Source organism: Sebastes fasciatus, chromosome 17, assembly GCF_043250625.1.
Source record: "Sebastes fasciatus isolate fSebFas1 chromosome 17, fSebFas1.pri, whole genome shotgun sequence".
NCBI classification, from domain to species: Eukaryota; Metazoa; Chordata; class Actinopteri; order Perciformes; family Sebastidae; genus Sebastes; species Sebastes fasciatus.
In genome coordinates, this window is record NC_133811.1 from 30,791,840 (window position 1) to 30,815,217 (window position 23,378).

The 23,378-nt window shown below is 40.7% G+C and overlaps 1 protein-coding gene across 3 annotated transcripts in view; it reads right to left on the reverse strand.

The window, feature by feature from the left end:
* The window catches only part of col11a2 (collagen, type XI, alpha 2), a 60,700-nt gene extending 51,223 nt beyond the window's left edge, over positions 1-9,477 (reverse strand). For 2 of the 3 annotated variants that reach the window (XM_074613401.1, XM_074613400.1), the window contains exon 1: positions 8,984-9,477. In XM_074613401.1, the coding sequence (XP_074469502.1) occupies positions 8,984-9,101 (118 nt within the window). In that variant the 5' untranslated portion in view covers positions 9,102-9,477. The remainder of the gene's footprint in view (positions 1-8,983) is intronic. The other variant, XM_074613402.1, reaches the window with a different exon arrangement.
* Positions 9,478-23,378: the final 13,901 nt, after the last annotated feature.

A 23,378-nucleotide genomic window follows, 5' to 3' on the forward strand; every position in this document is an offset into this window, starting at 1 on the left:
CCATCTAGCGGCTGTTGTCAAAAAAGCCCCAGAGTTTCATCTCTTTGCGTCTCTACTCTTCGGAGGACAACGCGGTCAACTCTAGCTCAAAACATTGAATTAAAAGACCATCCTGGGTGATTTAACTATTATGCATATGCTTCTATGTTGAGTATATTGCATGGACACACACACACACACACACACACACACAGTCAGCTCTCTGAACTCTGGGTCATACTATATGTGTGTGTGTGTGTGTGTGTGTGTGTGTGTGTGTGTGTGTGTGCACGTGTGCACGTGTGCCCTTTCCTCTTTTGGTACAGCTGTGCCAAATACCAGACACACACTCCAGCTGACACGTTGACCCCTCCCCTCTCACCTTTACACAACGACCACATTGTCAGACACACAGAGCGAGAGGGACGTGCAATATTGACCGCAGATTAACGCACACACACAATCACACACACAGAGACCCAAAAAGTTCATCTGTACACCAGTTTTGTGTCTTGAGTCTCCCGGCAATTTCCAAGAATAAAGAAAGATTTTGCGGGAGCCTCCAAAAAGCACCGTACATGACAACACGTTAAATATAACACTAAAGAGCATAAAGTATATGCCGGTTTGTTCCTCATCCACCAGCTGTGTCATCATCCACCCAGCTGACCACGACGGCGAGCCGGACGAGCTGCTGCACGTTATAATTTTCAATGTGGTGCTCTGTAGTTAAGATTTATTTATAATGCCTTATGTACACAGACAGAAAATCCATTATAAGTACCATGCTGTAAAAAAAGAGGGTTTACATTATTTATATGGTATAAAGTAAGGGTTCGGTTTGTCAGAGTGTTAATTATCATGTAGATGTCACGTCATGTTGACTCGCTGCTCTGAGAGGGAAAATATCAATACACAACGCTCATGGCGGATTTGCAAAGGGGTCCGTTGACTTCTGACCTCCAGATCAGTGAATGTAAATGGGTTCTATGTGTACCCACGAGTCTCCCCTTTACAGACATGCCCACTTTATGATAATCACATGGAGTTTGGGGCAAGTCATAGTCAAGTCAGCACACTGACACACTGACAGCTGTTGTTGCCTGTTGGGCTGCAGTTTGCCATGTTATGATTGGAGCATATTGTTTTATGCTAAATGCAGTACCTGTGAGGGTTTCTGGATCAATATCTGTCATTGTTTTGTGTTGTTAATTGATTCCGAATAATAAATATATACATACATTTGCATAAAGCAGCATATTTGTCCACTCCCATGTTGATAAGAGGATTAAATACTTGACAAATCTCCCTTTAAGGTTGTAAAAGTGGTGTTCATTTGTGAAGATTATCTTGCTAAACAAAACATGTAATCACAAACGTTTGTTTGCCTCAGAGCTTATTTTCTGCAATAATCCAAAATCCAATGGATATATCTCATTGTCTGCCTCTATACAATGTCTGCCTTGACAAAAAAGGTCTTACAAACTGAGTCAAATAACCGAAGTAAAGCACAATATGCAGACAGCAGTGCTTTTGTGGCCTTTGCTTGCAACGTGCTTATACACAATTCAGAAATGATGGCAAGTTTGATGCCCATTTTTTTATGAATTGTCCCAACATGAATGTCTATGACTTGTTTTTATTAGATTGGGGAAGAATCCAGAGTTATTTCCTTTCCTCCGTTCATGTGAATGAGACCCAGACCGAGGCTGGAGCGCCAAGTGACGTTGGGACCGTGTGACCGAGTCATGTGACTGAGCGGACGCTACTGCGCATGTTCCAAGTGCTCGAGATCCGGGTACTTTTCCAGACGGAAGTCGAGCCATTTAGGCTTCATGCTCCACTGAGCAACTCTCATAGGAATGAACGGGGCCCCGCCTCCAACGCTGGATCCAGTTCTCTTCATACATCCATGGACGTTATTCATCTCACTGTGAAGCTAAACGTCATTAATGCACCTTGTTTAAGAACACCAAAGAGGAACCCAGAGGTCAAGCAACACTGATTAATAGATAACCAGAATCGATTTGCATTTCAGGTACAAACCTTCATCAATTCATCTCGATGACAAGAACACAGCTTCTATCTTTGTACACCTGCCTCCATCAGCACTAATGAATCCCACAGTCCGTGTGGTTCATCCGTCACTACAGCTCAGTGTTCACTGTGTTGCAGCCTAATGTGGTTTCTTCATTCCCTCCATTGAGGAGCTGCTGCCAGCATTATGTCCAAGAAGTCCTCTACTGTCCTCCCCTGTGTACCATTATGTGGTCTGTGCCAGTCTGACGCGGCTGCCAACGTGTATCGTGCTGGAGTCTCGTGTGGTTTCGGGGCCGGAGGCCACAGTCTTAGTTTGGAACTGAGGGTGGATACTGACACCACAGGGCCTACATGGGACCACAGGGCCTACATGGGACCACAGGGCCTACAGGGGACCACAGGGCCTACATGGGACCACAGGGCCTACAGGGGACCACAGGGCCTACATGGGACCACAGGGCCTACAGGGGACCACAGGGCCTACATGGGACCGCAGGGCCCTGACCAGTGTGTGGGTCCCTGTACCATACCATCACATATGCCAGACAGTCAGTGAGGGCACAAATTAGAAGCGCCACAGGTCTTTTGGACTGACAGTTGCATGGGGCAAACTAAAAAGTCAAAGTACACAGCAAATATATTTTTCCCAAAGATGGTTTCTGTGATTTTAGGTAGATCTTATCACGCTGATGTTTGTTCAAGTGTTCCATCATGATTGACAGCTGCTCTGAATGAAGTAGTCGCTCAGGAATATGTACGAGAGAGGAGACGTAACTTTAACTTTCCATAACCGTCACGAGTGTGTGTAATAGAACATGCGTCAGTTTGATCATAAATGAGATATTACGGTTAGTTGTTTAGTGTGTTTCTAGCTGACAGCTATCATGGTGCTATCATGGTGCTAGCAAGCTGCGGCCGTGCTCGGCTCCTGAATGGTGAGATTTTGGCTTCACTCTTATACAGTGGGAGGAAGAGGAGACATGTCGTCCATCTATATAAATGATATATATACAGTCTATGGGTTCAACTGATATTCAATTTCACTGTTGACAGTATGATTGATTTGAAGCTGACAATAGTAAGATCATTTTTTACGGCAAAACAAGAAATCAAATTATAATCTGCCCTCAGATATTACACATCATTTATAAATAATAACCTAAAACGTGCTAAAAAACACACATCTCTATCTCAGAACCAACAATCTATTGGTCTGATCCTAACAGTCAAACAAACTTAAATGTGAAACAGTGTGATGTGCAGCCAACATGTTTAGATGAAATGAAAATACATTTAATAACAGTGACTAGTGGTATATCTGAATACCTACATTTATCTCAGAGTCTAGCCAGACTTAGAATAATATACAAGTGTAACAGCCGTGGATCAACAGCATCACATAATCATAATAATCATCATCACTGTCTGTATAGCGACACCTTTTCAGTGTGGGAATCCCCACGTCAGAGATCTTTATAGATGTAATTCAGCTGAGTGAGGAGATGGAGATGGTTGGATAGAGGGAGATGGGAGACAATGTGAAAACTACTCTGAAGAACACATGTAATGAATACTAGAAATCCTGCTGTCCTACATCAGCTGTTGTTCCTGCACTAATGCCGCCATCACTAATTCATTTATGTTCATGGCATCACATGGTTAATAGTAGAATACACTGTGCACAGTCAGGGTGGCAGGATGCAATGATTGGGTTACTTTTGCTGGCAAATTTTCATTTTCTCATCAATGCATGCTGGGATAGGCTCCAGCCCACTTCATTGGGGATTATTGCATTAGGCCACTTCACACATTCCCAGATAGGAGAGGTACTTCCCTGTGATCAAGTACTTTTTGTACTTTAAACCCTCCTCTGTCTACTAATACATGATGGACTAACCCTCTCCGCTCATCCCAGTCCAACAACTATCCTAAAGCAACATTTTTAAAACTATTTTCAGATGGACAGACCGTACTGACGTCTGGAAAAGAGATAGTACATTAACATTATACATGCAAAAAGCACACAGCTGGTCTCCGCACCCTCCTACACCGACTTCCTAGAAGCAGCGAAATAATAGTGACTAGGAATAGTGTCCTATACGGGCAGCCTGTCATTATAAAGTCGGCTGGCACGCTCTCCTGTCCCGTCCTCTTGTACATCGTACATTGTACATGAATGCCTCGGAGGAACGATGCTCAACTACCCACATACACAAACCACCAAATCATCACCTATGAAACCAAGAAGGAAGAAGGAAGGACTATATCTTGTGCTCCCTTAAGGCTGTAGTGTGACTGTGGTTTTGTCTGAGAAAGGATTTTTTTATGAGTTCTCAGCTGGAGGGGACGTCATGAAGTGTTAATGTGTATCTCAGCTTTTCACTTCTTTTACAACCACAGTCTGGGTCTTATCTGTTCATGCAAATGATGCCATTTATTTGTGGTTGAGGCCACTGAGAGACTGAGAGTGATGGTGAGGGTGGCCATAGCATTTAGTCTATAGTTTTCTGGCCAAAAAGAGACCTGCCCTGAACTCAGTGTCCCAGACAGCCTGTCCTCCCAGGTTGTGTTCCACCACCAACGTAGCAACCTTACATTACTCCTGGTTAAGTTTAGGGTGGAGCTGTGGCTGCGTGGGGTTTGTCAATCTTGGCAAAGGAGGCAGTATTAAAGGCAGAAGAATGAGAGTATGTTTTTTTCCCGGAGGCTTCGCTCAGGGCAAAAAAAAAGTCTAGTAAGTGTCCAACACAGTCGCACGGCAGCTCAGGGAATAGTCGCGAAATTTAATGTATTTGATTCACGTACATAGGCAGGAATTTTTCGTGACGCTCGGTACGACTTTCAACAACGTATTGTCCAGCAATACGTGACGTATATGTCAATTTATGCTCCAGGCTTTTCAAAATAAAACTACTTAGTTAGGTTTATGAAAAAAATCAACTTAGTTAGGGTCAGGCAACAAACTACCTAGTTAGGTTTAGGAACAGACTGAAGTTTGGGTTAAAATAACTCCGGAAGTGGTGTAACTTAGGAAGTTAAGTGACAAATAATTCAACTTTGACTTGTGGTTTCACACGGGACACGAACAGCGGTCTCCTGGGCAGAAGTCCTGTGTTTTATTTGATTCATGTACATAGACATGAATTTCCCTTTTTTTCGTGACGCTTAGCACGACTTTCAACAACGTATTTTGTTGTGCGTTTTCCTGACAAATGTCCAGCAACTCGTGGCGCACGTGGCAATTTGCGCTTTAAAATAGCTCTGGAAGTGCCGTAACTTAAGAAGGGAAGTTACAAATAAATCAACTTTGACTTCTGGTTTCACACGGGACACAAACAACAAGTCATGTTTTTTGACCCGCCCGTCCACCCGACCTCATCCCTCTTCATACTTCCCGGTATTCATTCGTGTCTATGTACACAAATCAATACATTAAATTTTGTGACCATTTCACGAACTGCTGTGCGACTGGGCTGCTGTGTCAGTTTGTTGATATACGAGGTCTTTATGCAACAACTAAATCTCATTTTGCAGAAGAAATGTGAGTTACAAAGTCAACTGCCAATTCTGTAACATCTTATTGTGACGGCTCGTAGCTCTTCATCTCAGCGTTATGATGATGACTGCTGAGAAATATGTGCAACGCTGACATCTGATGGGGATAAGGCATCTGACTATAGCCGAGGCCAACCAGTGCAAAAATGATCAAAGTGGACTCATTATAGGGTAACAGGTGGAGGAGGTATGGATGTGGATCGCCAGAGCCACAAGGGCTCATGGGAAAATGATGACAAGGACAAGGTTAGAGCTGCCAGGCGGGCTGGGTCACATGCGACCAACAGAAGCCTGAAATACCACACACTTCCATACAGTCACAGGAATGAGCTGTCAAAAGGCTGCTGCTCCGCCACATATAGTAGCTCTATTCACCAGCAGAGAGAGAGAGAGAGAGAGAGAGAGAGAGAGAGAGAGAGAGCGAGAGAGAGAGAGAGAGAGAGAGAGAGAGAGAGAGCAGGGTTAAGTTATGTTTAGCCAAACTGAGACAGACTGCCCTTTGAGGAGCGCTCTGCTTTGAAATGAGGTTGAGGAACATCCATGTCAAGAAAATATTGCCCTCTGATTTTCTCTCCTCCTTTGAACAGAACGGGGCTTTCATGCCTCTCTCGGCCTCTCCCGGTGCCTCCTCCTCCTTTTTTTCTAGTCTTCATTCTCCCATGGAAAAGAGAGAATAAATATGAGAGATTGTGACCACTCTCTTCTCTAAATCGGTCTTTCACTGCTTGGGTGGGGCGCTGTTATATAGTTTACACTAAACATCTGCACTGCTGCACCACCACCACCACTCGAGCTCTGCAGCGCGCACTCCCTGTGCCTCTATAAGCATCCTTTAAAGGTCCCATATCGTGCTCATTTTCAGGTTCATACTTGTATTTTGTGTTTCTACTAGAACATGTTTACATGCTGTAATGTTAAAAAAAAACTTTATTTTCCTCATAATGTCTGCTTGAATATACCTGTATTTACCCTCTGTCTGAAACGCTCCGTTTTAGTGCACTTCAACGGAATTGCGTTGCTAGGCAACAGTTTGGGTCCATGTTTACTTCCTGTCAGCTGATGTCACTAACATACACTGCAACAGGAAACAAACTGGGACACATTTAGAATGTTTAAAACCGTGTTAATGGTCTAAATATTGTATATTTGTGACATCACAAATGGACAGAAATCCTAACGGCTTGTTTCAAAAGCACAATTTCTGAATACGGGCTGTGTGTATTTCTCCGTATATTGAGCGTTTTGATAGTTTAACAGTATTTATAAAGCACTTAAACCTGCTTTATAATATAAAAGACATGAAAATCTCACTTTTTACAATATGGGACCTTTAAGATGCAACCTGCTGCACGAGGTGTCGCACACAGAGGCACATTCACACAGATGTGGCATACATTTCCACACCCTGAAATAGGGGAAGAAAAAAAACATCCATAGCTTACAGACGCATATATACAAACAGAAGTGTACAAAGCGCACATAGACACGGAGACACACTGAACGCTTTCACTCCCGAACTCCTGTGACCGAGGTGCTCCGCCGCATAATAACCTATTCATAAAAAGCAAAAAAATGTCTCAGTCTTCCTCCTCCAAAATACACACGGGAGACGACGGGAAGGTGCAATCGCCTCTCGCAATCTGAAATTGGAAACGGGGCCAAAGAATACACCAGTGGAGGAGGGCAACTTCTGTTACAAATAAAGAGCCATTGATCGTCTGTCAACTGGAACTTCTAAGGTACATTTATTTCCCCACAAAAAAAAACCTGTGCGTAAATCTGCATGATGTGACTCAGCCAAAATCTTAATATTATAAAACAATAGGTAAAAACAAACAGCTTCAGATCCACTGTAGTCGAACTAAAATCACAAATTCATCATTTAAAAAAGGTGAATTATACACCTCATAACAGATCACAATTTCAAGTCGTGTTGTTGCACTCTGAAATAAAAAAACATGAATGCATTCATTTGATGTGTTTCCATGGCGTGCCATTCTGCATCAAAAGTCTGATCTGAACTGAACTGAACTGAACTGGACTGATCTGGATTCAGGTGAATCAATAGATTCTCTGTGTTAAAAATAACTCGACACAACTAGCAGCCAGTTGGGGAACTGCAGCACATACCAATCATTCCAATAATAATAATTGATAATTCCTTTTTAGTCCAACTAATCGATAACTGTGAGAGAGTGAGGGGAAAGCAAAAGAACATAAAAGTAAAATATTACTGATCAAAATGTTCTCCATCAATGTCTAAACCATTCTTCTTAATATGAATGTAGAACTATATTATCTTTGGTATAAAAACGAATACAAATGTTGTTCTACAAGCTGGAAAAATCAACTTTCCATGAGCTTATTGTCACATCCTGATGCAGAAATCCCTCCTCCCTGGACCAGCAGAGGCAGTGATGGTCGGACTGGTGCACAGGCTGAACTGGTAAACTCTGAGCCCAGTTTACTTACAGACCAACGTTCAGTTGAAATACTGAAAATACTATACAAAACCTGCCCAAAAGCGACTGAAGCAGCTCTTTGCACCGTCCTATACACCATGCCCCCCTGTGGATTTTATGCACAGAAGTGCAGTAAAATGAGCCACATCCTGTCAAAACTGAACGGGATTCTTAGTAGTGAAATCAAGATTAAGATAAACAGGAAAAGTCAACATCAGATACATTTTTTTCCAAATGACAAAAAAAAGCACCTGGATGTCTGAAATATTTGCAGACTAAATGACACCTGTCAGCCGGCTGCATGGACACAGCCGAGGGAGGGAATGATGTCCAAATTGAGCGACAACTAAACTTTTATTCAAAACATAACATTTGTTCTGTTTTCCTCCAGAAACAAACAATAAATAGGCTTTTTTATAACGTCTCTACACTGTGGTCATACTGACCGTGCGTAACATCCATTATCGGACAGGGTATGTTAAAGGCTGGCGAGATTTCAGCTTCCCGATAAGAAAAAAAATACTTTTTTCAATAAATAACAAACAGAAAAAGACTGCAATTATTGTAATTTTTTTTATTCGTGTGTTTTTAAGGGATGGACCTAAAATCCCATAGGTCCATTATCGGACACTTGGATTTCCCTCGCATCACTTATTCCTATTTCCCAGCTGTCTTCTGTCAGTTGTCGAATAGCAAATATGCAGGAAAAACAACAGCTCCAAAAAAGATGAACTCATTTGGATAGTGTTGCTCGCAACCACATTTCTAAGGGGAAATGAAACGTCAGGTGCGCAAGTGTCCGATAATGGATGCTGTGCGTACGGATTTTACGCACGGGTAAATCCAGGTGAGACAGTGAAGAATGAAGAAAAAAAAAAGGTGCAAATAAACAGACTCGTTCAAAACATCACAACTATTATTATTAATAATAAGAGAAACCGTCTTACCTGCCCGAGCCACGGTCGTTTGGCACAAGACGAGCATCACGGTTACCAAGGCGAAGGATGAGAGCTCCATGCGCCATGGTCTCCGTTTCTTCCTGAAGGGACAATCTCCAGTATCCATAGTGTCGCAGGAGTTTGAGCTGTGGATGAGGGATCTGGTGGAAGTTATCCTCTCACAGAAAGCCAGCCGACGAGAGGAAACCGACTGAACCTTCTGGAGGCGACAGACACAGAAAGGAACCGCCTCTGGAGACTGTGCTGGATGAGTTAACCTAAATGTCTGTCTGTCGTAATGCACTAAACCTAAACACTAAAAAGGGCTTTTTGGGGGGTGAATAAATATATTTTATTTTAGCGTGTTTTAACCCCTTAGTGCTAAAGCCCCATTGAGTCAGACTGCTGGGTACCCAAAGTGGAGAGAGCAGCAGAGAGAGACCTGGAATCACTCTCTCTCTCTCTCCTCTTCTCTCTTCCCTTCTTTACTTACACACTTCTTACTCCCACGAAGAGTGAGAGCGTGTGTGTGTGTGTGTGTGGTGGAGAGAGAGAGAGAGAGAGAGAGAGAGAGAGAGAGAGAGAGAGAGAGAGAGGGCGTGCGTAATTGCACACTGTTAAGAATGTCCCAGTAAAATAACAGTAAAGAACTGGCAGCAGGGTTGCCTTTATGTTACTGTCAAATTAACATTATTATACTGTCGCTGAAATGTACAGCTTTGTACTGTTAATGAAAAATACAGTTTGAACTTTATTCATTTCACAGTATTTTACAGTTCATTTACTGTTTAAAGATACATTATATAGCTGTTTTCACCTTTCTTTTACATTATCTTACTGATTTGTTTTAATGCACTATTTATTTTTTACATACATTTTAATAAACATTATCTTTTGCCTAGATGAATAGACTTAGCAGGTTACAGACATAGGAATAGTCACACTAAATACAATTAAAGGCACTTGTTAGGAAAAAGGCTATAATAGACTTGTTGTGTGTCTCTAGCTGGCTACAAGCACAGAATGAAACCAGAACAACATGTGAGTGAAGAACAATAAAGCTAATATGAGCGTCCTATGAGCGTAATTTAACAGGTTTTCTTTTGTATTAACAGTAAAGCACTGTTTTTAGCAATAACAGGTTAATACTGTTGAAATCCTGCTGGAAATTAACAGAGATTGTTTACAGTGTACGTATATCTGTGCGTACTGAGGAGAGTCTGAGAGTGTAAACTGAACGTTTTTAATGATAGACCTCACCTCACATACAACAACAGTTGGGTCTTTCTTTTCATCTGTGAGTTGGTGGTTTAATGTCGCTCATCATCACAGGACACACCTGAATACCTGTTTCTGTCTGTCTGTCTCTGATTCTCTCCAAACAATCTGAGACAATTCTCTTTACCTTTTTCAACTTCCTACTTTCTTGTCTTTCTTGTCTTTCTTGTCTTTGTATATTACAGGTGCAGCTCAAAAAATTTGAATATCGTGAAAAAGTTGAATATTCTCCATCAGTTATTTAAGAAAGTGAAAGTGTTATATATTTTAAACAAAAAGGTTTCACGCATTTTTTTTTCATTTTAATTTTGATAATTACAGCCAACAGCTCTAAAAAGAAAGAAAAAGGACTTAGCACCTGACCACAGTGCCAAAACTACTACTAACTGGTTTACCATGATATTACTCTGCTTGATTGGTCAGCCAATTCGCCTGACCTGAACCCCCCATAGAGAATCTACGGGGTATTGTCAAGAGGAAGATGAGGAACACCCGACCCAACAATACAGATGAGCTGAAGACCGCTATCAAAGCAACCTGGGCTTCAATAACACCTCAGCAGTGCTACAGGCTGATCGCCCTCATGCAAATATTCACTCAGTACCAGGTATTAAGGGTTCGGACATTTTTTTTAGATCTTTTTTTCAGACTTTTTTTTCAGACTTTTTTTTCAGACTTTTTTTTCAGACTTTTTTTTCAGACTTTTTTTGTCCGACATTTTTCAGATCTTTTTTTTCAGACTTTTTTCAGATCTTTTTTTTCGGACATTTTTTTAGATAATTTTTTTCGGACATTTCATCAGATCTTTTTTTTCAGACTTTTTTTCGGACATTTTTCCGATCTTTTTTTTCGGACATTTTTTTCTGACATTTTTCAGATCTTTTTTTTCAGACATTTCTCGGATCTTTTTATTCAGACTTTTTTTGTACGACATTTTTTCAGACTTTTTTTTCAGACTTTTTTCAGATCTTTTTTTCAGACTTTTTTTTCAGACTTTTTTCAGATCTTTTTTTCAGACTTTTTTTTCAGACTTTTTTTTCAGACATTTTTCAGATAATTTTTTTCAGACTTTTTTTCGGACATTTTTTCAGACTTTTTTTTCGGACTTTTTTTCAGACTTTTTTTCAGACTTTTTTTTCAGACATTTTTCAGATAATTTTTTTCAAACTTTTTTTTCAGACATTTTTCAGATCTTTTTTTCAGATTTTTTTTTAGATCTTTTTTTCAGATCTTTTTTTTTCAGACATTTTTCAGATCTTTTTTTTCAGACTTTTTTCAGATCTTTTTTTTCAGACATTTTTTTAGATCTTTTTTTTCGGACATTTTTTCAGATCTTTTTTTCAGACATTTTTCAGATCTTTTTTTTCAGACATTTCTCGGATCTTTTTATTCAGACTTTTTTTGTACGACATTTTTTCAGACTTTTTTTTCAGACTTTTTTCAGATCTTTTTTTCAGACTTTTTTTTCAGACTTTTTTCAGATCTTTTTTTCAGACTTTTTTTTCAGACTTTTTTTTCAGACATTTTTCAGATAATTTTTTTCAGACTTTTTTTCGGACATTTTTTCAGACTTTTTTTTCGGACTTTTTTTCAGACTTTTTTTCAGACTTTTTTTTCAGACATTTTTCAGATAATTTTTTTCAAACTTTTTTTTCAGACATTTTTCAGATCTTTTTGTCAGATTTTTTTTTAGATCTTTTTTTCAGATCTTTTTTTTTCAGACATTTTTCAGATCTTTTTTTTCAGACTTTTTTCAGATCTTTTTTTTCAGACATTTTTTTAGATCTTTTTTTTCGGACATTTTTTCAGATCTTTTTTTCAGACATTTTTCAGATCTTTTTTTTCAGACATTTCTCGGATCTTTTTATTCAGACTTTTTTTGTACGACATTTTTTCAGACTTTTTTTTCAGACTTTTTTCAGATCTTTTTTTCAGACTTTTTTTTCAGACATTTTTCAGATAATTTTTTTCAAACTTTTTTTTCAGACATTTTTCAGATCTTTTTTTTCAGATTTTTTTTTAGATCTTTTTTTCCAGACATTTTTCAGACTTTTTTTTCAGACTTTTTTTTCAGACTTTTTTTCAGACTTTTTTCAGATCTTTTTTTTCGGACATTTTTTTAGATCTTTTTTTTCGGACATTTTTTCAGATCTTTTTTTCAGACATTTTTCAGATCTTTTTTTTTGGACATTTTTCAGATCTTTTTTTTCGGACATTTTTTCAGACTTTTTTTGTCTGACAGTTTTCAGATCTTTTTTTTTAGACATTTTTCAGATCTTTTTTTTCAGACTATTTTTTCAGACATTTTTCAGATCTTTTTTTTCAGACTTATTTTTCAGACATTTTTCAGATCTTTTTTTTCGGACATTTTTCAGACTTTTTTTTCAGATCTTTTTTTTCCAGACTTTTTTTTCCGACATTTTTTTAGATCTTTTTTTTCGGACATTTTTTCAGACATTTTTCAGATCTTTTTTTTCGGACATTTTTTCAGACTTTTTTTGTCCGACAGTTTTCAGATCTTTTTTTTAAGACATTTTTCAGATCTTTTTTTTCCAGACTTTTTTTTCAGACATTTTTCAGATCTTTTTTTTCAGACTATTTTTTCAGACATTTTTCAGATCTTTTTTTTCAGACTTATTTTTCAGACATTTTTCAGATCTTTTTTTTCGGACATTTTTCAGACTTTTTTTCCCGACATTTTTCAGATCTTTTTTTCCGGACATTTTTCAGACTTTTTTTTCCAGACTTTTTTTTCAGACATTTTTCTGATCTTTTTTTCCGGACATTTTTTTAGATCTTTTTTTTCAGATCTTTTTTTTCAGAAATTTTTCAGATCTTTTTTTTCGGACATTTTTTATTATTAATTAAAGGCACTTGTTAGGAAAAAGGCTATAATAGACTTGTTGTGTGTCTCTAGCTGGCTACAAGCACAGAATGAAACCAGAACAACATGTGAGTGAAGAACAATAAAGCTAATATGAGCGTCCTATGAGCGTAATTTAACAGGTTTTCTTTTGTATTAAAGCATATAATATAAAGCACTGTTTTTAGCAATAACAGGTTAATACTGTTGAAATCCTGCTGGAAATTAACAGAGATTGTTTACAGTGTACGTATATCTGTGCTTACTGAGGAGAGTCTGACATTTTTCAGATCTTTTTTTCAGAAATTTTTCGGACATTTTTCAGATCTTTTTTTTTAGACTTTTTTTCAGACCTTTTGTTTCGGACACTTTTTCAGACTTTTTTTGTCCGACATTTTTCAGATCTTTTTTTTCAGTCTTTTTTTTCCAGACTTTTTTTTCAGACATTTTTCAGAAGTTGGACATTTCTGTATTGTAAATCCTTTTTTGATTGATCTTATGCAATATTCTAATATTTTGAGATACCTTATTCTATCTTTTTTGAGCTGTTTGCTGTAATTATTGAAATTAAAATGAAAAAATGCTTGAACCATTTTACTTTATGTGTAATGAGTCTAGATTTTTCACTTTCTTAAATAACTGACGAAGAATATTGAATTTTTTCACAATATTCTAATTTGTTGAGCTGCACCTGTATATGCTGTGTGGCATAAGAAAGACTGGCTTTCTGAACCATGAAGAACCGTTCAGGTAAAGGTGAAGATGAGACAGCAGAGCAGGACCACTCACCAAGCTGCCAGCAGAGAAGAGAAGAGAAGAGAAGAGAAGAGGAGAGAAGAGGAGAGTGAGAGCTCGGACAGCCAATCAGGGTTTTGTCCGCGCTGTTCACCGACGCCCCTCTGAGCTCTCCTCTCGCTCTGATTGGTCAGTCCCACGTGGCCCTTGTTCTGCAGCATCAGCTCAGGTGCGCTTGAAGAGAGAGAGAGAGAGAGAGAGCGAGAGAGAGAGAGAGAGAGAGAGAGAGAGAGAGCGAGAGAGAGAGAGAGAGAGAGAGAACATTTTATTTCTTATTTCTCTACAAAAAAAACCCACATTTATTTAGCCTATCATTCTTTTACATAACATCTATAAAAAAAATTCTCTCTATAACTATATTATCTTATTCTTCTTCCTCCTAAAAAACCCTGAAACAGTTAAAGTTATGACTTTATTCCCGTAATATTACGACTTTTTTCTCGTAATATTACGACTTTATTCTGTAAATCTCAGATGTTTTTCCCTCAATGTGGTCCTAATACTCCGTAGTACATTATCTCTTTGGCCCTCACTGCATTAGACTTATATACTATATACTTAGACTATAAACTGTGTTACCTTCATTACAATGATCACATGTTTTACGGCTCCAGACAGATTTTCTATATTTTTTTTTTGCCTAAAATGTCTCTTTTGATAGTAAAGGTTGCTGACCCCTGGACTAACAAAACGGACATTCATTAAGAACAGTGTGTGTGTGAAAGAGAGCGAGAGAGATGTTTAAGTTAAAAGCAGATAGAAACATGACACCTATGATTTATGATGGTCAAATAGTGTCTGTGGCACTCAACCCCCTATAGCACATTTGTTCCGACTGAAGACATACATTTTTAAAAACGGCTCACAGATATCATCATATATTTTTGGATTTGTTGAAAAAAAAAAAAAATTCACACAACAGCTGAGCACCGTAGTTTTTAGCAAACGCTCCTCAAACAGGAGTAATTGGGGAGTTGTGGTTCGACACTCATTTAGTTCGCTTGTGAGTATTTAGGGCAGCAGGACGGTGCATGTGGGACAGACTCAAAACAAACTATGATGGCCATGGTTTTCATATTTAAGGTGCAACAGTGCGGCTCACACTGGAGCTCTATATGACACAGAGGAATTAGACATATGGGGCTTTGGATATAAGGGCAGTACATGTTAGTCGGATCAGTTCATTGCTGGTGTTGCTCTTAAAATCAGCAGACGTCCTTTATAGTTAAAAAAAAATGATGCCTAACAAGATCATGAACTAAATTCCAACCACACCACAAACTCCTATCTCCAAAAAAAAAGACCAAAGTCAACAACAACAACTGAACATTATGATCTTCACAAAAGTAGTGTTTACTGTAAGGATATAAAGATGTGTGTCTCACTTTTGAAGAGAATACCTGAAAGTCCAAAGTAATAAGAACACCACATTAAGTTTTCAAAGCCACTGATTTCATTGGCTACTGAGAAGATATCAAAGCAGTGGGACATAAACTTTAAACTAGAAGTAATCTCACAGAGACATTACTTTCATCATTTCAAAGTTGCCTACATATCTCCACCTGTCATAAACACTCAATAGCATCTCCTATACTTCAAAGCTGTGTGCCCCCAGCCGTCTGCCTTGTAAATGTTTCCAAGCCCACGGTTAGTCACTTTCTTTGAATGCAGACTACACATCCAGAAAGCAGCAATTAACCATAATTATCCCTTGATGCTCTATAGCACTCACTCTTTCTAACCCCCCGCCCTATTTCTGTCTGATTCCCTGAGGTGGAAGGAGGGGGATGTGTTTGCATTCTGTGGTAAGACCATCGTAACTCCCCTTTTACTATCGTTCTTTCTAAGGGCTTAGTAGCAATAGAGAATTAGAATTAGCACCTAGCCGTTGTACGCCTCCGCCGAACAGTCAAGGTGCAGTTTACATCTTTGTCTGTCCAAAACGTCATCACTTCATTTGATCCTGTTAGACATTTGTGGGAGATTGTTATAATTAGCGTATGAATTTTTGAGTTATGTCCAAAAACCTGTTTTATGAGGTCACAGTGACCTTGACTTTCGACCACCAAATTCTACTCAGTTCATCCTCGAGTCCAAGTAGATGTTTGTTGACGATGTTCTCCAGTCTCCACTATTTGTTCTATTGGTTGAAATGGTGTTTACACCCCGAAAGGCGATCCATTACTGATGAGTTCTGACAAAGGAGCGGAAAAGAGCCGTCATCTGTAGCTGCTGTAATCCTGTAAAAATGTCTACCAATCACTGCCTCGCGGTCCGCTTGGAAAGAACCAATCAGAGGCCTCCCTGCCTCCCTGCTCGTACTCTACCCTTAGTGTCGCAGCCGCACGTTTCCTGGAGAATGGAAGAGAGAACTCAGCCCTGCAGTAGCACTGCTGCAGTTACTGGTCATGAGGTAGCGTTGTTGAGTTGAGGTCCTCTCTCTGCTCCGTGGCGGTGAAGTAGTTACGATGCGGCGGTGGTCGTGTTCAGACGGAGCTCCTGAAGCGATGCTACTTTCAAATGATGCTAGCTTTCCAACATCGTCAACCCTGTCTTTCCTGTCGTTCCTGAGATATCGCGTTCACGAGAACGGGACGGACGTGAGGTCACAGTGACCTTGACCTTTGACCACCAGAATCTAATCAGCTCATCCTTACTTAGACTAAATAAATGGACTGGTCTAAGAACACACAGAGTCTGTACAAGAAGGGTCAGAGCCGCCTGTTTTTGTCAGGAGACTCAGATCCTTCGACGTCTGCAGAACCACGCTGCAGATGTTCTATCACTCGGTGGCGGCCAGCGCCATCTTCTACGCCGTAGTGTGCCGGGGCGGCAGGGTGAAGGCAGCCGACGCTAACAGACTCAACAAGCTCATTAGGAAAGCAGGTTCTGTCCCGGGAGTTGAGCTGGAGTCTGTGGTGGAGGTGGAGTTTGTGGTGGAGGTGGAGGTGGAGTTTGTGGTGGAGGTGGAGGTGGAGGTGTCGGAGTGGAGGATGCTGAGGAAACTACTCAGTATTAGGGACAACGCCTCTCATCCTCTGCACGCCACACTGGAGTCATACCAGAGCTCCTTCGGCTGTACACTGAGACCACCGAGGTGCACCACAGAACGCCACAGGACGTCTTTCCTACCAGCGGCCATCAGACTTTATAACTCCTCCCCCTTCTGCAGGAAGGACAGCTGAAAACACCGGACACTGACAACAACAATAATCTCAATATCATGTGCAATACTACTTCCTGTTCTGTTTTTTTTTTAGCTTACTTTACCTTTTTCATTTTACTTATCTTATTTACTCATTTTACTAAATGTATCTTACTTTATTGTTATTCTATTAGGCACTGGTGCTAGAAATAGTACTTTAGGATTAATAAAGTTCTATCTTATCTTATCCTTGGGACCAAGTGGACGTTTGTGCCAAATCTGATACGTTACGCTCATTAGATGCCTGCATACAGCATCTCTGTCCTCAGAGGACATGTCTACTGGATACTAAATACCATACAAAGAAAAAAAAAAAGGGACACGCTTAAAGTACGACGGCCACCGTGTTCTATCTCTGTTCAGCGGTAACATGCTGTCTAGGAGTTTTTGCATGCAAGGCTGCCAAAAGAAGAAAATTGTAGAGCCTTCTCATCAGAAACTATAGGGTGAGCTCTGATGTACGTGAAATGAGAAGGAGCGGCCGTTGTGTGATCGCTCTCGCAAACCATCAAATAGGCGGCTGCATCTAGCAATTATCCATCAGGAATCAGAGGGAAGATAGGTCTTGGGCAGTTTATATATATATATATATGTATATATATATACATATATATATATATATATATACAAATATATATATATGAAAACCAGAAGGGGAATATAGAATTTCATGTTCTCAGACGCAGAAGAAAAAACAAGATTTCTTTGATGCAATACAAAAAGGAGAGAGGGAGTCAGAGAGTAACAAACCAAATCTTGGAGTATTTAATGCAATAAAACTGTGTATAAATAATATAAACCCAGAGTTTGTCGTTTACCTGAATGCCTAGTTGGGAGTTATGTTCTTTCTTTTGCACACACTGTACTGTAGCTTCACTGAGCGGTTATTTTCACTATTCGTGCTAAATCAGAGAGTCCAGGAAACGCTCCCTCGCTGTGGCAGCTCGGGGGTTTTATTTTGGCTTCCTGGACACGGCGGACTGAGTGGTTTTCTGGTTCTGGCCTCCTTGTGCTCTGAGAGTAGATGCCACATGTCGTAAAAAGAGACATCCCGAGAGACATCTGTGGTATGTGTTTGTGCTCCACTTTGCACGTGTCTGCATGTACAGTTTAGATTTGCTTTAAGTCGAGGATCGTTATTCAAGGATTGTAATCACCGATTGTGTTGCATCCGTGGTTTCATCAGGAGCCGGACAGGAAGTGGCCTAAATGTGTCTTGTCTGTTGTTTAATACAGAAAATCAATATTCAAAGCTGCAGCTTTTGTTTTCCAGTGATGTGGATGGAGTGTATGTGAATGCTCATATTGATGGGTAATGTAAATCTGTCCGCGCTTTACGGTGAAATCATTTTAACATTGCTTTCTCCTTCAGTGTTCTTGCCTAACAATTATTTTATCTTGTCTTATTCTTTCCATTTATTTCATTGTTTGTATCCTTGTTTTGTTTTTATAACATATTTCACGATTATTTGATTTTACAGTATGTAAAGCTCTTAGTGTTGCATTTTATGTGCTATAGAATAAAGTGTATTATCATTAAAGGAGGCCAGAGTTTCCCCTGTAAAGACCAAAGAGCAGGTTTGGTTTTAAATAGTTGTTGATGCTTTTAAAGAATTCCAGATGTGCGATCTTCTTTTTTTTTTATAAATGTTTTATTTGAGCTTTATTAACATATACCAGTACATTACAAGACAGCACAGTATTGAGGAGGTACATTATGGGCAATTTTGAGTTATTGTATTTGACCAAATCTGTGCGGTCAGCTCAGTCAGCTCTGAATGGACTGCAGGAAAGGAGACCAGCAGTGTGTTCCAATCCGCGTACTTCTGTACTTACACTTACTACTTTGAGTGCATAAGTGCGTTCACACTGGGAAGTACGGTAAAATGCAGTGCACTCAAAGTACCCGGATGTTGTACTCAAAACGGTCAAATCGTTGAGTGTGGAACGTTGGACACTTTCCACACTCAACTGTCGCCATCCTGGCTACGCAGCAGAAGGGGCGGAGCCACGACCACTATTCAAACATACGTAGATAACAGAATAAAACAATACGTAAACATACCGGTGCATTTCCAGCCAACAGGAGGACACATCGTAGGAGTAGGCGACGACGTTGGAAACGTAATTTCCACTCTGCTTTCATTTTTTTTTTAGAAGATATTTTGGCGGGTAGCGAGCCGCGGTCAAATGTTGCGATCGTCATTTGTGCGGCGCAGAGTATTCCATTTGAGACGACCCTACCCCGCTGAAATTTACGCACTACTCAAGTGAGTACAGAGTGCACAAAGTGCACTACATTGAAGTGTACTTCTGGAAGTACGTGGATTGGAACACACTCCAGGTGTTATGGAATGAGGTGAAATTGTCCTTTAGGGTTGATGTGGGTTGTTCTAAGTCAGAGTGGTCGGTTAGCAGATTGAGTCGATGGCTTACTGATCATTTGGTTCTGTCTTTCCAGTTGAGTAATATGGATTTCTTGGCCATGGTTAATGCAACTAGTATGAATGTTTTGGAGATGTTGTGGAATTGACAGTGCGGAGAGGTCGCCTAGCAGAGAGACGGAGGAGGAGAGGGGGATGCTGAGGTTGAGGATCTCGGATAGCTCTCTCATGACCTCCGACCAAAATGGTCTAACTGGGTCGCAGAGCCAGAATGCATGGCAGTGATTGTCTATTGCAGTTGCACAGTGAGTGCAGGTGTTGCTGTCTATAAAGCCCATATTATACATGTTGTGAGTGGTGATGTGTGTTCTGTGTCGTACCTTGTATTGAATTAGCAGAATTTTGGAGTTGGAAGACATGGCGAATGTATTGTTGCATATGGTTTTCCAATTAATATCTGATTGATGTCTATTCAGGTCTGATGTCCATTCGTCTGTTGGTATTGAAACTGTGAAAAGAGTTTGTATATCTGTGATAGCAGTTTTTTCGGTTGGTACTGGTAGTGACATTGGTGGGGTTGGTTGTATGTTTGTTTAAGAAGGTCATGAGCCACCACTGAAAAGGTGACCCAGGCTGGTTACTCCTCTATGTGTGATTTTCAATGGACAGTTTTAACTCTCATTAAGCCAACCATAACATCGTAACATCCAAACTAAGACTGTCTCTGTGTCTCTGTCTTCATCAGGTTCACAATAAGGTGCTTTAGCGGGTGCCTACTTGTTCTCAATGGGGTGTCTTTGGTGCGTCCCTGTGGGTGACGTGACTTGATGAAGATTCAGGCTGCTACTAGACGTTTGGAGTTTGGAGATCAAGCTGGAGAAAACATAAAAACACAGACAGCAGGAGCTTAAAAAGACGTTCAGTAATGACCTGTGATTGGTCAAAGTCTCCCGTCCCGGGCTAGATGTTCTAAAGCCTGTAAACAGAGCCATGAGGAGGAGCAGAAGTCTAGTTTTCTCTCAGAACACTTGAATAACTATATGCTGAAAGGTTATTATGGGAACAGTGTAGGCAAGCGAATGCATAGTCTTGGTGATTGGATGTGTTTTATTGTGATGCTATTTGTAGTTGTCTATATTTACGTTGTTCTATACAGACTGTTTTTTTCCAGTGAACCACCATTTTTGAACACAGTTGTGATACTAATTAGAAGGGCGCTCGGAGAGCACAGACCTTCACCAAGGCCGTTTCTATAACTGAAACATAATGCATGTATCCGAGCCCTGGATTCAGATCCGCTCCCACATCAAATGTGTTTTTCCTTCGCCCATGCTGCACCCTTCCACTACGTCTCACTAAAACATAACCTCTTTGCCCAATGATGCCAAAAGTATACTGCCTACTGCAGCTTTAATCCACTAAATCAACTATCAAAACGTACACGGTACCTCGTACCTTCAACGTGATTGACTCAGCCCTCGGGGGCAGCTCTACTTCTTCGTCCACTCATGTTGGACTCGGGACAGACTGAACGCTACGGTGACTCACTATCGCCTTCCGACGTACAAGCGGTATTACGAGACGGGCGGGTTGGGGCAGCATGGTTAGCATGCTAATTTCACTAGATATCTCTGCAACACACAATACATAGACGGCACATGGTGCAGTGGTTAGTACTGTCGCCTCACAGCAAGAGGGTTCTTCTGTTTTCGAACTCCGTGTGGAGTTTGCATGTTCTCCCCGTGTTAGCGTGGGTTTACTCCGGGTTCTCAGGTTTCCTTCCACAGTCCAAAGACATGCAGGTTAGGTTCACTGTTGACTCTAACTTGCCCGTATAGGTGTGAATGGTTGTCTGTCTCTATGTGTCAGACCTGTGATAGTCTGGTGACCTGTCCAGGGTGAACCCCGCCTTCGCCTTCGCCTTCACCTGAGCAGGATAAGCGGTTACAGGTAATGGATGGATGGACAATACATAGACGTCTTTGACATAACGTCAACACTGTAACCGTCCAGATGTTACACATTGCACCACTGAAGCATGTACTGTAAGATTTGGTTTTAAAATCTTGTCTGGGGCAGTTTTAGTATCCGACATGTTTCATCCCAAAGTGCCCACACCCTTAACCAAATGCAGCATAAAGCAACCCTGCCTTAGCAACAGTATAATATAATCCACACAATGTGCTGAGCATGCACATTATGGAGGTACCACAAATTCCAGAGGACAGGAATTGCATGTATGCCCCCACCAGCAGCATGACTTCACCATCCCCAAACAGACCGGTGACCACGTTACCGGGAGGTGAGGCTGCTGAAATGTTACGACGGGGTAAAATGTCCTGACATCAAAAAGGCAGGTGCTTCCACTTGTCTAGTCCAGAATCAAATCTGTATAAATGTGAACCCTTCAATTACGCCATTAACCCTAAATGTCAGCCATATTTGAATTAATAAAGCCTTATAATTTGCTGGGCGAGTAATTGAAGGGTCATAAGAACCCGGAGAACCACACGGTTTCCCTGCAGGGAAGCTCCATCAGACGTGGCCACCCACCAAACTGATTTCTCACACTCCATCCAGTCCGACGGCACTCAGCTGGCTGTAATGTCACAGGATGACTCGCATCACGCCGATAGAGCCGCCTGGTGTGGAAACATCTGTGCAAGAAAGGGAGACTTTATGGATGGATGAGGCCGAGACAGGGGCGTCTGCAGAAGGACAGCAAGAGATGACATTAGCTCTTGGAGACTCAGCGAGTGCCTGTGGGCAGCTCTCTCTCTCTCTCTGTGTGTGCGCTATTTCCAAAAGGAGAACCTTGTAATTACAATAAAACGGCCATATTATACTGCTGACTTCCTTGAAAAGTCTGTATTTTACTGGGCAGGGCTGCAAACGCACCCACACCCTGCTAGCCACAACACACCGAAATAGATCAGAGCAGAGCAGGGGCTCGCCTGGGAGGAAACGGAGAAAGGGAGTGGACCCATATACTCCGGGCACTAACAGTGCGGGTCAAAGACTGTGTGTGTGTGTATCCCCGTGTGTGATGAATACACACTCGGCTTGGCCTGGTGAAGCTGCTGGAGGTGTGCAAAGCCAGGTAAGAAAAAAAAAAAATGTAGAAGGACAATGGGTCAGTGATTTTGAATGTGGCCACCGAACACACCCAGCTAACCACATACCTCGAAATAGGCAGGAGAAGAGGAGGAGGAGGAGGACAAGGGGTGACTACGGGGCAGAGCGAGGGAGCAGGGGGGAAGGCACAGCAAGGGTACACCTAAGAGGGTGTGTTTCTGTGTGGGGTGAGCTCTGAAGGTTGCGTGTTATAACAGACTTCATGTATGAGCACGGTATATTTTGACTAAACTTCTAATATGTGAACAAAGTTAAAAAATGCAACGTGTGTGTTCCCTTCTCTCTTTCATTCTCAGCATTTTTCTCGTGCATGTGTTTCATTAGTGGCTTTCAACACTTAGCAATTCTGTTTTTGGGGGAGTTTGAACACAGCTTCTTTTCCCTTTTGACGATAAATATAGCAACAGGTGAACTCTGAGATTGGTCTTTATTTAGCACAATTACTCACTGTTAGAAGGTCATTTCCCCCCAAATGGTGCATAATGGCTGTACTAATAAAAGGCAATTAGAAGGACTGGCATAAGGTATGAACCAGAAAGAGGAGAACATGCTGTACTGAGCCACAGAGGCAAATTATTTCAGCATATATATATATATATATATATATATATATGAGGAGCAAGTTTCATACGTTAAAAACACAAATTCACCACACTAACAGCAGCAAGGATCCAAATCTAACCAACACTGAAACATCATGGATTGTAAGAAGTGTGCTGCCAGTTCATTTTGTTTCTTATAAAT